Source organism: Adelges cooleyi, unplaced genomic scaffold (assembly GCF_023614345.1).
Source record: "Adelges cooleyi isolate 19-005CV unplaced genomic scaffold, UGA_ACOO_1.1 ACOO_flye_CR_arks_rails_tigmint_CR_PRNA_30, whole genome shotgun sequence".
NCBI lineage: Eukaryota > Metazoa > Arthropoda > Insecta > Hemiptera > Adelgidae > Adelges > Adelges cooleyi.
In genome coordinates this window covers 14408283-14425999 of record NW_026095971.1, presented here as the reverse complement: position 1 = coordinate 14425999, position 17717 = coordinate 14408283, and the positions used below count along the sequence as shown (strand labels likewise).

Sequence of the window (17717 nt, the reverse complement as noted above, 5' to 3'; positions counted from 1 at the left end):
GGTAATTAGTGGACCGGGCAGGATGTGGTCGGAGTCTGGACTCGAGGACCAGGTGCGCGCAGTCACCCTCCCTTCCACGCCGTCATCATCATCACCGCCGCCGTGTTCGGTCCGCACCATGCCGTCGCCCGCGAGCCACACCGCATCGCATCCGTCCACCGTCGTCGCGCGCGCACCCCACCACCTACCGGCCCGCCTACCGTTCAGCCGTTCATTCATAAAAACATCCCTACTACTTTGGATTGGCGGTAGCAGCGGTGAGTGCGTGCGTGCGTGCGTGTCGAAGGCCTCTCCACATTTCTTGAATGGGGAAAACGCGCGCGCGAGGCAACGACGTTCACACACCGACCGCGAACGGCAACCGTCACACTTTGGTGTCACGGGTCACGTTCGTCACTTAGCATCAATTTAGTGAAGTATTAGTGCGGACTTCGTTTTTATAACATCGTAATTTTTTATACTCGTGCGTTTCATACAACCAACATATACCGATTTGTATTATCGTATTATTATTAGTATTGTAACGTAAAATTATTATTTTTTCGCGCAAAACAATTTTTTACGTTCGAACGCGTCGAGTGTTGACGGCATATTTTTATTATGTTTTGTTGTTAACTGTACGATAAGTATACATAAATAAATTCGTAAATCTCTCGTGCGTCATTTTTGCAAGTCGTCGTACATGTCCAACAAGTAAGTGTAACAATTTATTTTCCTTTTTTACCGCGAAACGTTTGCAAAATGTTTTATCTTATTGATCGTTGGTTATTAATAATTGTTTATTCCTATCACAGGTGTTCGCGTTGCTCCCGTCGGACGTACCTACCCTTAGTTTGACGCGTAAAAACAAAATACAAGTAACATTTTTAGGGGGCCGGTGATGCGTGATGGTCGGACCGCGCGCGTTAACGGTGGTGTTTTACGCTGGGGTACTGGCGGCGGCCGCGACGACGGAAACGACAATGACCGCGGCGGAAGCCAAGCCGCCGGCCGAGCTCAAGAGCGACAACAACAACCGACAACAATCATTGACGAGGATAATGTCGGCGGTGGCGGCGTCTGCTGATCAACAAGTACTGCATCAAGAACAATTGTTGTCGCAGCACAGGCGGTTCCGGCACGAGGCTTCTTCCGTACGGGTCCTCTATCAGATCGGGGTAAGTGCCCACATGTGTTTTTTTTATCATTATTATAGAGATATACTCGACTGAAAAATTTTCAAGTAACAATATAATAATACATACATAACAACTTCTTAAAAACATGGAAAATCGTATAGAGAGCCTCGATACCGAAAAGCCTCTTAACGCGTTTATAAATGTTATATATATATATAAATTATAATCCTGGGTGTGTGTTTAATGTGGTATAGTATTAAAAATTGATTACATTTTAAGTACCACTGGAGCGCGCGTTTGAGCCCCGCGGGCAGCATAGATCGCCAACTAGGCGCCTCAACTTTGTCGTGCGCGCGCGGACAGGCGCCACTCCGAGAGATTATACAGACCGATATGTGTGTTTTTTTCTTTCTATTATTATTATTATTGCGCGTGTCCGTATTTGTATGCACGTGTATATATGTACGGCTAAACTAAACCAGATTGGTGGTATAGGCCGCGGCTCGAGGAAGCTGGTTTGACCGGATCCCGTGCATATTACGGATAACAGATACATTGTGATATATAAATATATTTATATATATATGCGTGTGTATAATAATATCTCGAGGGGGGTTCCCCGGGAGCAACGACGGCAATTCCTGTCGGAAATGTAAATTTAATGTGTACGGTTTCCAATATTTTACCCGAGGCTTCATGGAATATTTCATTATTTATACATTTATACGTACATAAAGAATAACAAAATATGATTATACGTATTGGCCGACGTTATTTATTGGCGCTGGTAATTTGCAGATTAAGCGAATAAGTCAGTGGTGGATAATTTACAAAAACAAAAAAAATATAGCTGTAGAATAATATACTTATCACGATTTACGAGTCTATTATTTCAAAAACAATCTCAAATAGTGACACTTGAAAAATCCCCCTTTTTTAAGCGCGTCGTGCAAGCTAAAAACGGAATTGTGACGTTTGTAATCGAATGAGTTTCTCAGAAGTAAAAAGTTAATCCGCATTGATAGCTCCTATAATGGTCTCTAAAGGTTTTCCAGAGGAAAAAACCGTATCTAATCATAAATATACAGGTGCATTTATTGAAAAAGGTCTAAGTTAAAAATATTTTTTATTCTAGTATTCAAGTTCTTATTTTTAATTTTCAAAATGTCATTTTTATTATACAGCTGTACCTGTCCAAAGTTTAAAAGTCCTAGCAGATTTTTTTCTTAAATGTATTTTTCACCAAATAATATACCAATCGCTAAAACCCGCACGGCTTGAATTTTTTTAGAATTCATTTTTTTGTTTTTTTCTAATCTCGGGTCAATTGACAATTAAAGATATTTTCAGTCATCAAAATGCCTCGCTGAACGGTTTTTAAATTATACGAATCACGAAGTAAAACTTTTTATTTACAATACCCGCAAAGAGTTTACTATTGTGCTACTATTATTTGTACACTACATGAACTGCGGTATGTGGTATATCTCGTCTTGGTTGTCGATCAGACTTCCGGTCAAGTTCGGTTGTTGTAAAAAGTACTCGAGTGTCATACGATATTTTGTTTCGTTAAAACTTTAAATCGTCGCGTCGCCGCGGTCGTTAGACACTATTACAATAATAATAGAAATGCTTACTTGTACGTCCCGTTCGAATTTGCTAACACCAGCGCGATTTTCTGGCGCCAGGCGGTTTGTCTCCATTAATTATTATTTACTTTTAACTACTACGTTACACACCTATTATTACTATTATTATTTTTTTATGTATCGTTTTAGTCGAAATTGTTTAACCTTGACCCACCTTGTCGCCGTCGTTGTGGAATTCACAGCGGATAACGAGTTTCGCGATCTGCGCCTTCCACGCGTTGTACAGATTTGTATTATGAATAAGTATCGACAATTATTCTTGGATGTCAAAAAACAAAAAATGTGTACTACTATACACTTTAAAGTAGCTAATACATGTCGTATGATTGTAAAACAAATGTACACAACAAATTTTTATGAAAGTTTGTTTTCGACAAGTGTTCACTTATAATAAGTAGACTGCCAGAAAACCGTTTCAACATGATCGGGTAATATGTAATAAACAAAAAACCTCAATCCCAGTGGCTTGTACCCAAATGGCGGCCGTTCGAAAACGAATTGAAAACGGGAGTCCCGACATGTGCACCCCGAGGGCACGCTGTTTTCGAGTAGGTCCGGTTGATGGCTATATAAACTGTTTTTATAAACGAAGGACTACCGACTACGCGGGCGTTTGTGTTGTTTAGTCCATCGTCACTTTCAGACCTATAATCGAAAACCGTCGAAATAATAATAAATTTAATATTAGTAGTATGTAGCGCGGAAGGTATATTAGAATATACGACGACGCTGGAGGTTTTTGAAAAAAAATACGACTACATAATATTAAAAGCACCGTTCTTGTATTAAAAATTAATAACTAAAAAAACACATAATCCAACTGGAACATTCGAATATTTAATTATAATAATGAAGGGAAAAAACCCGGTAGCAGTCTACCGGTAGGCAGGAGTAAAAAAGAATAATAACATAGTATGGAAACCTAACCTTTTGTTATACGTAGATATTAATGAAAACAAAATAATAATAACAATATTATAATAATACAACTTAAAGCGCGATTGTATAACCTCGAGGCGAATATTTCAAAACCAATAGGAAGATACGCTAAAATTTGTTATGAATACACTTCAACGATATTCAATCAACGCAATGAATTCTATTTGATAATTATCACATTTCCGTTGTGCAGTGTGCTGCTGTAGTACTGAAATAGTTTTTCCCTCCTAGACGGGTTTACATGGTGTACCGTATACACGTAAAAAGTGAACATAATATATATTTTTAATTATTTTGTGCGCGGCACAATAAATGGGTTTAACTCCGGATTCGGGAGGAGGAACTAAGGGGCTTACTTAGGTTCTCCTTAGCCTGCTCGACTTAATTTGTATAATGTGATGCCAATTAATTGATCGCCAACAGTAAGTCAGTTCAAATAAAATATAGAATTAAATATTAATTTTATATATATACACATAATCGCAATGAGCATTGGTGAGATCGTGGAATTTGACAGCATACTTTCGCACAACTGAAGCACGTAAATACATAAATGTATTTTATCATTATACTTATTATTTGCGTGGGATATTCACAGAATACGTAGCAGTTAAATGCATACATACCGAAATATAGGTCGTGTTATAAGAGTTTTTGCTACAATAATATTAACACGTGGACGTGTCCACGTGCTGTGTGCCTGTGACTAATATAGGTACCACTATTATTGTCGTTGTTATTCTAGTCTTCTTCCGGTTCTTTTTATTCTTATTCTATACTACTGCTACTACCCCAAACGCGACCGGAACAGGTTGTGCAATTACAAATAACGCCACTTAATTTCGTAACGCTACCGCCGCGTTTGCATTTCCTGGTGCGGCGGCGAGATCCAGACGAAATCGTACACCTGAATGGCGGCAATTAAAAATAAACTTAACTACCAAATAGTAATAATAATAATAGCAAACCAATAAAAAAATATACAAATAATATACGCATAAATCAATTTCACAACTTTTTTTTTCTCGATCGCCACTTCCTGTACGGTACAAAAAAAAGCACAGTGCGGTACGTCGTCGTGACAGCCGGACAGGTATGTAAAGGTAAAAATAATATTTTTTTTCCACGTGATACATATAGGTATACGGTAAGATAATCGTGATCTATAATAATACTACATATTATATATACGGACACTTCCGGTTCGAATAAAATTGTCTTCCCTCGGTGAGTTCTATATGATTTTTTTATCATTATTATATTTTTATTCCATAATAATAATAATACCGCGTCTCTCTTTCACCGACCACCGTCGATTACGCATTCGCCGCACGGCTTGTCTGCGCATTGCGGTGGCTGTAGAATATAATATATATACGTTATATTATAGTAGCTACTGTGCTGGTCATAAGGGATAATTTTTTTTGTCGTTGTTGTTTTTGTTGTTATTGCTTTTCTCGTCTGCTAATGCGCGACGGCTACCGGTTTTTTCGGTTGTGGTCGGTCTAGAGAGGGTGTTAAAAAAAACAAGAAGATTGTCTCGGACGTGTGGTGTACGGAGAAGGAATAATATTATTATTAGTGTAGCTTTAAAATTACCCGTATATGTATATTATTGTTAAAGCCTCGCGATGATTTTCTAATTTTTTTTTACCGCTGACTTCTATAATATGTAACTAAAACTATACGATGTCTATATATGTATGTATGTAGTATGTACACACATATACTCAGCAGTTTTTATATTATATATTATTGTGGTCACTCACTCGGGATGTACGCGCTATCCGACCGGCCGTTGACGACAGAGAAAGAAAAGAAGGAAGGAAAGAAGGGGAAAAAATCATCGTTCCGGTTAATTTCCCGGCCAAATCTGGTAGAACGGAAGTTAGAGCTGGAAAAAAAACAGAAAAATAAATACATATAAGAATAAAATGCGTTTTATCCTATGGGCATACGCACAGACACGGCGCATTTTTGTCGTCCACGACCGACGACGACGCCCGCCGTCGCGTTGGAGGAATGCGGTTCTAGGATAGGCGCGAGCGATAAGGAACATCCGGTCCTTGCTGCGGATAGGGTCAATGGGTTTTTTTGTGTATAAGGACGAACGGGGCGGAGTGCGGTGTAGTTGCCGTTGTGGTCGCGCCGTCATGAGTTGGCGATCGTGCCGGCCCGCCGTGTGCACCGGTGTTATTATTATTATTATTATTATTGCCAGTGTGAGTTTTTGATCCGCGCTTCCGGTCTGGTCAGAATGCCGGTCCCGGATCCATTACACAAGAGGATAAATACCCCGTCCCTTTCGGCGGAAAGGTCCAGCCGTCGCCTGTTCCGTTTACACACACAAATGCGCGTTAAGACCTCTGTGGCGGGGCCGACTATGCGTACCACACACCCACCGTCTTGGCGGCGGCGCATCCTCGTATGTGTGTATAATACATACAAATTATATTTTCATTATTATTGGGTACATGCGCGCACCCCCGGGGATTTTTGTCATTTTTAACCACCGACGCACCGTGTGCACTCTTGTCGAGATAGCGCATTATCGTTACAGCCCGAGGAGAAGAACTCGGATGTAGTTCACACGTCATGTAGTCCGACTTTTTTTCCTTACCCCCTTCAATTACACAGGAAAAAACTATCCTTATCACATGACGTATATAAGTCGTGAGCTGACTTCGTGTTTTTTCCCTTCATACAAAACACGTTTCGTTCATAATATCTACAAATGCCCTAGAGGGCAGCGGGGGTGAAATGTGTATACTATTCTAATCTCACTTAACGATACACTTCTTCCGTGTACTAATATAATTCCAATAATACATCATGTAATATCATTCATGACCCCCAACTTCGCACATAGTATTATCATTTTTTACAAAAATAAATAAGACCAAGAACCTTATCCGTTCCTGAGTGTCGAGTGTTCATAACTCGTTTGAATTGGCAAAACAATTAAATTTGTGTATTCCAGTCATCCGCAATAACATAAATACCGAGACAGGATTTATATCTAGGAGTATTGGTTATTATTACATAAATAAACGAGCATCTCGGCTATTGGTCATGTAATCATAAACAACCACACACTTTAATTTGTATATATATTTTATAAACTATGAATAAAATATTATTTTAAAATAAAAACGTCTTTTGCATTCCATGTTGATGCCGAGGTATGCAACGAGACTTTTCTTTCTTATGTGGTTTTTAAATAAATTAAAATATCATTAATGATATTTCATTGTATCTTCAGGTATGTTTTATTTTTTAGAATATTAATAGTATGAACCGAACGATCGTTCCTTCTCCGGTAAGCCTCGAATTTATGTATAATGTTCAATACAATTTTCGAAGAACAACGAGCATGTGTATCGCGTGTTACACTATCGGTATCTTGAAAATATATTACTTGGCTCGTTCTCCTTGCCAATGATTGGTTTTGGCTGGTAAGGTGTTGAGAGAGGGAAATAGAATACATTTTTTCACCAAGTTTTGGAATACTACTCGGACGAAATCGCAGAAGTATCGACGTTAAATAGACAATAGAAATTAATTTTGATATTTTTAAAATCGTTAGAACTGTGGATAAAACTTGGTCTTAATGATTGACCGTATGATTAGTGTAACATCCCGTATGTTATACAAGTGTGAGAGGCCGTCGATATTGATTTACTAGTGGATTTCAATATTAATATAATAATAACGAAGTCGTTCGGCACCTTGGGGGGCAACTATTTCGTGATTATCTTCTCTTGCGCTCGTTCACAAAAGGAACGATCAAGACCATCGGAATGCTCGATGCTGAATACTGTTTTTTCCTACTTCTCCTCTACCACTTTCTTCCCAGCACCCTAAAAACAAAGCGAATTCACACACACACACACAGTTCATAGCATATACATGTGAATATTTTGTATGAGAGTCGTAAAAGCCCGCGCGCGTTCGCGTCAATGAACGGGTCTCGCATTTCCTTTGTCGGGTTATAATACAATAATAAGTAATGATAATAATTATTATTATGCCACACTCTTCCCCCGTTCTTCAACCCATTATGTACGCGATTGTAATGAAAAAAAAAACCATTGTGCGCTCATTCGCCAAGGACGTGTCCTCGGGCAAGGGCATATTTTGTAGACGATTTTCCTACCCGCGACAACTAAGAAGAAACTGTTAGAAATGTCTTAGCGACACACACAAAGTTTCTCATTCATTTTATGTATTCTGTCGTGCTGAGATAGGTATTATTATATTTAACGACAAGAGAGAACGATTAATGTTATGGTAACGTCGTCAGCTTTGGTAATCAGTACAATAATGTAATGTATTGACCGTGCATGTACCTACGTTAAAATTATTTTCGGCGCGCATCGGCCGCAAATGTAATGCAATTATCAAATATGTATATATTTGATACTTTAAAATTATTACTAAAAATGGCCATCATTGAATAATTTAACCTCTTGTTACACGCATTGCTAACCCTGTGCGCGCATCAAAATTTGTTAAATCCTACATTAATAATTTAGCGTTATAAAAATATAAAAACTATGTAGGTATAGGGAAATATTTTATCAATCTAAGAAATTTGTTGCTTATAGTACACACGTTGTAATGTTAAGTAGTTTACGATATTATGAAATCCGTTCTATACGCGGCCTTTCTACCCACAAAAATTGTGTTGCTAATATTTATTTATAAGCGTTGTCAATTTATATATATAATATACTGAAGAAATTTAATATTCTATTATATGTGATGCCTCGGAGCGAGTATTGTAACTGACAGATCCACCCACGGTTCGTTACATAAGTGATGGTATATAATATTATACGTATAATAGCCATAATACAGTACTTTGGGTCTACAAAAAGTGAGCACAAAGTGGGCCAAAAGAAACTGCATCAATAAAAAATTGTTTATAAAATAAGACGGACATTAGGTATAACTATATCATTACAATATGTGCGTGCGTGTTTATATTGTGTATAGCATAAGCTGGCTTCGAGCTGGTTGGCCGTGTCTTGTCTTTCACAAGTCGTTTTAAATTGCACCGGAGAAGAGCGTGGTGAAACGTACCGGTACGTAATAATAATAATATATGAGCGACGGCTGCTGGCGCCATATTATGTAGTCGACTTGGCTAGTATAGACTATAGAGCCCGCAAATTCGACTAGACTTGACATAAGGAATAGCTAGGGATCTCTAAAATATAACTATTATACTATAGCCCCGTTTATAATAATAATGTTATTATTACTACGAGTATTATTATTTCAAATAATCCCTGTCCGCGCCTCGTCAAGGAGAGTAACGATAGAGTTAATTTTTTTTGTGTTGATGAACCGAACTTATCTAACCCGTCGTCGTGATTAATGTAATTAAAAAAAAACCAACACATTGGGACGGTTAGGTTAACAACATAAAAAACCGCTCCAATGCGATTTTGTAGATGGATGCTTTTATTAAATATAAATATATTATTATTTATCTGGTACTATAATTTAAGAATTATAGTATAGGATAGATACGATTGGGGTAAATCGTCGGTCTATCCGAATAATATGTTGCCGTTGACACCCATATATCGTTGTCAATAATATAATAAGAATGTTTTTCAAAATTTTGAGAAAATTGAATATCATATTAGGTGTGTTATAGCCTGACACTCGAGCTACCATCAGTCTTATTTTCAGTAAATTTTTTGGATGTTTTTCTCAAATTTGAAGGGGTCAATTTCTTAAGTGTTTGGCCCTATAAAGTATAAAGTATAGAGTATGATTTCTGATGTATAGATTTGCTACATGAAGTAATCAGTTTTGGAATATCTTGGGTTAAATACAAAATTAATTTTAAAAAACATCATTGTAAAAACTAAACCTCCTCAGATACGAATTGAAGCATTAAGTAATCCCATCCAATCGTCGTTGACTTAAAAATCGGCAAGTAACTCGGTAAGTAGGCGGCCTCAGCACGTGTACACGCGCGTTGGCCACGTGTAAGTTGGCTCTCAGTACACTGTGTGTGTTGCTTAAAAAAAGGGGAAATCCGAGTTTTTAGAACACTGTAGTCCTGTGCTTCCCCCCTCCCCCCAACTAAATCACTCCTTTACCCGTGTATTGTGCCGGATGAATAGCGTTTGTCGTTCGTTTCCGTCGGATCTTCCCGCCGTTGTTTGCCCGATAAACTCTCCCACGGTGTCCCTTCACATATTATTATGTACATTATGTTATGTATTTATACAATCCATACGATCCTATTGTGTACCTGCTTCCAAAACGGATTATCGCCAAGCAGTAGATATAGATTGTATACTTGACGATTGTACGAGTAGCTGCACTCGATGGCGCGCGCATTATGCAAAAACTTCTGTCCGCTGTTAACCGGTCGACGGTTATAATATTCAGACGACGCTGCGTTAAAGTAAACGCTATAGTAAGTCGAAAAACTGTGTGTTAAAATACCTAAACAATATACGATGCAGACGATCCCGTAAAATTATTTAAAAAATGAAATGGAAATAAAAACTAACCTGACTTAACTTTACGAAATCTGATGTAAAAGCCTATAATGCTTAAAAAAATGTCTAGTAAATTATTATTTGTGAGTGTATTGTATAATTAAATAATAATTACTTCTGGTGAGTTATAAAGCTGAATTTTCCAAAAGAACCCCCAAACCCAAACTAACCCGTCAGTGGGTTTTTTTTGTTTAAGCCCAGCGGATGTTTAGTTAAAAACGGGTTATATTGGGTGTATACGTATGTATAATAAATTACTGCGGGTCGGAATTTTTATTTTTAAATCTGGGTCGTTAACGACGTTTTTCACTACAAAAAAGATACATTTTATTTTATAAAAAAAGTAAATATCATTTGGGGGCCACTAAATGTCTAATGCATAACGGTGTTGATGAAATTTGGTTATTCGATCAATTAAACATGATAAACATATCTGTTTTCTTTCTGGCCGTGCAACAACCCCGTTTGTGGGACTGTGAACATTTAACTTGGATTTTATTCGGCGAGACTAGGTCGTTGCGGAAACCTAATTACGACAATGGCAGAACCGAAGAAATAACACTTAAATTAAATGGTAGGGTCGGCGTTTTAAAAATGGTCGGAAACTGCCACAAGTGGGTAACCGTCTGGTCGTCTCGTTTTTGGTTGACGGGGAGAGCGCACGCGTCTCCGACCGTAACCGCCGCGTTTGTGGTCTTAAATGTTTTTTTCGGCCTGTAATGTGTATGAACGATATTTCAATACTTGTACACCGATGATGCAGATGATGATGATGATATTATTATTATCATCATCATCGTCGTCGTACAGCTGTTTTTATAATTATTATCATTCTCAATACGGTTTTTTTTTCGTATTTTTCATAATAATATTATTATGGTAGGGGCGGCAAACTAGTTGTCTTCTATAAACGCGGCGGCCCGCACGGAAACCCTTCGTGCCGCTCTCTTCCCGCGCTCCACAAACCGGTCAAGACGGATCGCGCGCGGTCGTTTGGTGAATGGAATGTCACGTGCGATCCACAACAGCATCTCTATCTCTTTCTCACTCGATCCGTACCCATCTCTTCCTCGCTCCGTCCATCGTGTCACGGACCGACGGTTTCCACCCCTCCGCTGCGCGCGTTCCCTCCTCTCGCCCGTCTGCCCGTTGCCATACCGTAGTAGTTTTACACATGCCCATTCACAGAAACGCTCTTTACCGCTGTCATCAATGAATTCTACTTTAAGGACAACGACGATTCAATATACGTGCGCCGCCGCCGTAGAATATTCTCGAGAACGCGTTGTTGTTTTTTATCATAATTATATTATTATTATATTTTTATACTTGATTAATTTTTTACCCTTTGTCCGTCGCCGTCGGTATTTTTCATCGTCTCTCGCAACACGGACAATTATTATTATTATATACGCTATTTCCGCCCTACCTCTCTCCACACTTCTACTTTCGTATAAGTACATACACACGTATTTAATATCCTTGCAGCAACTACAGTCTTGCACGAATAATTTTTAAAAACATTTTTTTTTTTTTTTTTGTTTTAATCGACTCACCGATCAGATGACTAATAATAATAATATACGCGAGATTAAGTGTTTTTTTTCTTACTCTATGTCCGTTTAGTAAGATAACGACTTTGTGTGACTGGTCTAATCGTTGTTTAGGTATAACAACAATAATGTATTATAATAAACAACGCCTAAAATAATAATACCCACGTGCGGCGGTCGTTTAACTCGACTAGAGTAATATTTTGTTGTTTTTATTGTTTTATTTACCGACGAAAAAGTCGATTCCCAAAGATTATTATAGGTATATACTTAGTTCCAATCCTTTAGCCTCGAATTCGTCACGTTTTCGGATAGAGGGCCGTGTATATATTATTATATGTAAAAAGAGCGTCAGCACAGTCTGGTTGGTGGCGGCGACCTCTGCGCGTTGGGCCAGTTTGAAATATTGTTTTTGGAATCGTCTTCTGAATTCGTTCTCGGAAACGAAGTGAGGTGAGGGGTATCCACCTACGACTTTTGTTATAACTTATAGCTTATAAACATCGTTTAATTCGAATCTGTAGTCGGGAACGATTTCCAATCCATCGGCTGGAAACATATGAGCTGTGCCGTGCCGGAGAACACAAATTACATAATAACACGATGATCATCTATGCGTCGAATCTAAACAAAAAAATGGATAATACTTGTAATAATTGTTATCACATGGCAATTACATAACGAACGTCGTATGTACAAATAATGTAACAAAAAATAATGATAAAAATACGAAAGGTCGGGTTGCCGGTTGAAAGCGATTACTAAAAATCCAGAAGTTATCTCGTTTGTTCTTTGTAGGTTATATTTTATATGGCAATCGGTAACGTCGCCTCGTGGTATGCCGAAGTCGCAGTGACGTACATTATTATTTTGTTGGATTTTAGTGTGTTTGACAATGCGACGACGTTACGACTTACGCAATGTGATTAACCGGAACGTGCCCTAGAATATATTATTAAAATATAACCCGGGATGATAACGCGTTAAAACTAGAACCCACTAAAAAAAAACCGATTTGTTTTTATGTTTTTTTTTATTAACGTCCTTACTATACAACAGCTTACCATTACTATCTATATGCGTGACTGTGCTAAATATTCTTCCGTCATTTTTTAATGCATTGATGACCGTATTTGTGGATCCATCGTCCAGTGACTCGAGGAAGAAATCATTTTTAACATTTATAAAGAAATAGCTTCTCCACGCCTTTCTAACTTATTATATTGAATGTAGGCGGTAAGGCAAGTTAATTATGGAACAAGTAAAATTATGGTTAATTTGGGGTCGCATTTTTTTTGAAGGCCTCTGTACAACTTTTAGTGTGGTACTATAATATTGAAATAAAATTAAAAAAAAACAAAGTAAGTAATTGAAAAATATTTACGGTACTCGATGTCCTGTGTCTCCAAGTCTACCAAGTCGAGCACTGATTATACAGCTGTGTTGCTGCTACGTTATGCAATTGCTATTTTTTTCTTAGCCGTCGGCAATAAACTGTACGCTGCGCCATTATTATTGTGCGTGTTAACTGTTAATGGTGCAGTATTAGTGAGCACCTGAAGGCTGTAGTGGAAGTGCAACACAGTGCATCGATCTCGTTTGTTTTGCCGATGCATAATAATAAAGAAAAATAATTATATAAAGACCGCCGGCAGCTGATGTCAAATAAGCAATCTCCGACAAATCTGTGCCTATTACGTTGTTTTGTTTTCAATTTTTTTTTTTGTCCGTTTTTACCAACGCGGAAATTCTTTAGGGTTTAACGACGTCAGCATCATTTAGAAATGCTGTGTGAATGCATTTCAAAAACGCATTCGCTGTGTAGGCATTTATTTGCTACGAGTTCCACTACAGTTTTTGATAATAATAATAACAATCATCTACGCACTAATTTTAAAATAACAACCAAAAGGGTAATAAAACGTACGTAATATTATAATTGAGGAAAATACAAATTACAGGTGTATGGTACTTTTAATTCGAGACTATTCAGTTAAACGGGTAAGAGAGATAGGTTTAAAAGGATTTAAAATCTTGGCTATCAAAAAACGTCGATGAAAGGGTCTATGATCTGTTGGTCCGTTAAATTAATAATGTCTGTCTTTTATATGAACTTTTTAAAGATTGAAATTGTTTATTCTTGCGTTAATTATCTCGAAAAATATGTCTACAATAGCAATTTTAAAATTAGTCTCGTTTCAAAACGTATACATTTAAATCACAATGGTTTAAAACAAAAAACGTGCGTTTGGTGAAAAATCCAACTACCAGCGCAACTGCAATACGCGTTTCTCGATTGGTCGTTGAGATTTTTAAATAACAAAAATTTTTTTTTTTGGCCCGAGGACATATTTTATAGTTGTGTCTGTCAAGTTAATATACAACGCGTAGTTTCACAAAATCCAAATCTCCGTGCGTCTACACATAATAATTCTATTATAATATAATATTCAATCATTATAATAATGGCCCATAGTAGACAAAAATAATCGTGTCAATCTTTTAAATAAACAAAATATTCGAATTAGAGTGGAGAGAATACAGTGTCGCGACTCACGGTATCGTATGGCATAAAAGTAAAATGGTAAAAAAAATTAGAAACCATATCGATTACTACTTTACTGGAGAAAAATTGTAATACCCATTTGACCTAATAAAATTATAAAGGCGCAGCGACGGGGGACATTTATTTTTAAACATTCAAAAGTCAAATAACGTTTCATTCACCAGTAGAAGAAAGTTCGGTGCAATAATATAGTAGTATACAGTAAAAATAATAATATGATAATAACAGCTAAATCAACACCGATTGTCCAAAGTCCTCCGAACAGTTAGAAGGTCGTGGTTGTATTTTTTAATTTTTAAAGGAACGAAGTCGTATTCATAGTTGTATAAGATTTTTGTGTAATGTCGATGACGGCTGTCGAACGCGGTGTATGTTATTGATATTAATAGCTAGGGGTTTCGAGAACGCTATTAAGTATATATTTTATATTGACTCGGACCACGATTAATGAATAACATCAAATGACTCGACAACAATCAATCGATGGGCGGTTTTTTTCCACCATCATTTCCATTAATACAATTATTATTATTATTGTAATATTTTATTATATACGCGGTACTATTATTATTTTAATGTGCATTCGTCGAAATCAATAGCACATGGGAGTCCACAGTGTTGGCCGAGTGTAAATTAATATTATAGAGTCGACCGGCGACGATGCCCGACGGCTGTGTTGGAGCATAATGTTATAGTTTTTTTTTCTTAAACAAGTGGAGTACAAGTACTTAAACATAAAATATAATATAGAACGCCGGACGGTCGCGTTTCGGAGAATTCAATAATAACAATTGTTTCCGTCTACCCGGTCCGCATTTAATATTAAGCACGCATACCGCACTGTTTGTACGGTTAACGCGTGTGCATTGTGTTACCTCTATAATGCACTCCAAGTGTGTAGTGTACAAGTCTTCCGTACATCGTACATAATAATATTATGTAGGTAGTTTTTCAGTTTGTTGTATTATCATTGTACCATAATATAGTAGACAGGTACATACACACACACTCGATACCCGAAACATCGTTAAGTTCAATTGAACTTAACGGACGAGTAAGGCGCACTAAGATATCCTCCTTTGAATATGAATCGTATGCGTAATATTGTTGTTTCGGAAAAGCCTATTCAGCGTTTCAAACATTAATAATATGCAAGCAAGTATAGATCACAGAAACGTAGGTATCGTTAACGTCGGCCAGTTGTCGCAAAGTAAAGCAATATATACACGGTGACCCGAACGAACGAGTGAGCTATATATAATATTATAGCTTTTGCCTAGAACAACAGGAGTGTTTTGGCGTTTACTTTTGTTTTGATCCGCGTTGCACAACAGCAGAGGAAATAGGCGTGGACCCTATCACGATTGATACGTACTGATTATTATATTTAATTCATTTGTGTTTTATCCTTTACTGTCGGACGGCATTTCGTAATTTTTTGGACGTATGAAACATTATTTTATGTACTAACAATGACGGTCGCTGTTTTTTTATTTTTAGAACTCCGAGGACGAGTTGCCGGTGTGCGAAAAATGGGCGGTGTGCAGCAAGGTGGACATGTACCAGTGGCCGTGGGTGGAGAGACAGTGCAGGTGTCCTCCGGGAGTGCCGCCGTGCTCGCAAATGCTGTCGCCGGCTGACGGGCACACCATCACCGACAAGACGAGGCAGTTCAAGGTAAATACAAATAAAGGATTTAAAAGCCGTTTGGAAGTATGGAGTACTTACTCCATAATGTCGTATTAATTGCACTACAACGAGCTGGTGTGCCATAATGTTAAATTAATCGTATACATGAGTGAATTTTGAGATGTTAACGGGAGTTTTCTCCTAAAATTAAACCTTATTCATAATTTCCCGGGCAAATTTGATAGTTAACATTAATTTCATCATCATCATGTAGCTTAATGCGCCTTGAAGTTGGGGCTTGTGAAATGCCATTGTGAGATGGTTACATTAAAATTAATTACATTAATCTTGGACAGGGCGACAAAATCTAACTTAAAATTTGGTGTTGGCGTTTACATGTCAACTCAGTAGACTAGGTAGTTTGTTCATTTGGGTTAATCTTAGTCGATACTCAATAGTTTCGTGGTCGGCGCTTGGATAATTAACTTAAATCACAAATTCTGGTTGTGTTATTAAGATTTTTTGATGCATTGGACGATATGGACTGTGTATTGTCGTCACTTAATGGCTTCTAATAACATATGTTTTCTAGTTTACTAGATAGAGAGAAAGAGTATAAATGTTTAATAATATGTCAGATTGTTTTAACTAAATGGTTTTCTTATAATCCGCAGTTGTGTGAGCCCATCAAAATGTTACCGAAATGCCGTTACTTCAGGGACATGGCGTGGACGTTGCGAAGCGAAGGCAATGGTACGCTGCAGACGGTCCACTGTCACTGTCCAAAGGGCTCCGTCGCGTACCTATTGAAACGACAAGCGTACCAAACCGAGTCCAAACAAATAGGCTACCAGTATTCGTTTGCCTGTTCTCCACAAAGCGTGAGTACACTATTATAATGCACTTGCAATTATCATTACAATTTTTTTTATAGCTGCCGTCGAACTTTGGCGGTTGTATTCGTGTTGACTGCTGTTAATTATTCGCCACCCATAACCAACGTTTGTTTTTGTTTGTCCAGAGACTCCGGTGCCAGCGAAAAGAACCTTGCCGGTTGTTTACGGTGCGCAAGAGACAGGAGATGGTGGACGAGGTGAACACCAACACGCTGTGTCAGTGCCCTCAGGAGCACGCGTGCCCGTCTCACCACACCGACGCCGGGGTTATACAGAGCAAGAATTATTCTGAGGAGAACATCAGGACGTACAGCGGATACTGTATGCCATCGCCGTCGGATGACTAATGACGGCGTCGGCCACGAGTCTTCTATTATTATTTTTTTTTATTCTATACCTTTTTTTTGTTTTACCCGAGCGAGGAACGATAAGAGAAAAACGGATTCGTGGTGATTTTTTTAATTCAGCTTTCGTTTTCAAATGCCTATTTGTTTTATTTTATTGAATCAAAAGAAAGCATTAAAAAAAAAAAAAAGAAGGAATCACAAAGTATTTATTATTATTATTAATTTAAATTAATTTTATACCAAAATCATAACGATAAATTTTAATATTAATAAAACAATGTTTTATCGTGTAAATATTTTACTACATCGATAACGGTTTATTATTATATACTTTTTATAAGATGTTCTTGTTATTTAAATGTTTAGAATGTTTTTCTTTTAGACTTTATTAGGACTATTATTATTATTATTATTATTATTTTTGATTTTTTGTATATCAGAAAATTATTTTTTTACCTTTATTGTATCTTATGTAAATAATTATTTTTATTTT

At 37.4% G+C, this 17717-nt stretch overlaps 1 protein-coding gene across 1 annotated transcript; it reads left to right on the top strand.

Moving 5' to 3' along the window:
- Positions 1–301: 301 nt before the first annotated feature.
- Positions 302–17415, top strand: LOC126838823 (protein giant-lens). Its single transcript, XM_050573562.1, has 5 exons — positions 302–693; positions 795–1157; positions 15853–16029; positions 16656–16862; positions 17003–17415. Exons 2-5 carry the CDS (start codon positions 888–890, stop codon positions 17222–17224), a joined length of 876 nt encoding a protein of 291 aa, XP_050429519.1. The 5' UTR covers positions 302–693; positions 795–887; the 3' UTR covers positions 17225–17415.
- Positions 17416–17717: the final 302 nt, after the last annotated feature.

What these genes read in the sequence shown, in the direction of transcription:
- LOC126838823 (XM_050573562.1), top strand. Translation starts at nt 888, where the DNA reads ATGGTCGGACCGCGCGCGTTAACGGTGGTGTTTTACGCTGGGGTACTG. An exon ending in GGGTCCTCTATCAGATCGGG is followed by an intron (nt 1,158 to 15,852) that starts GTAAGTGCCCAC and finishes TTTTATTTTTAG; the next exon opens with AACTCCGAGGACGAGTTGCC. An exon ending in ACAAGACGAGGCAGTTCAAG is followed by an intron (nt 16,030 to 16,655) that starts GTAAATACAAAT and finishes TATAATCCGCAG; the next exon opens with TTGTGTGAGCCCATCAAAAT.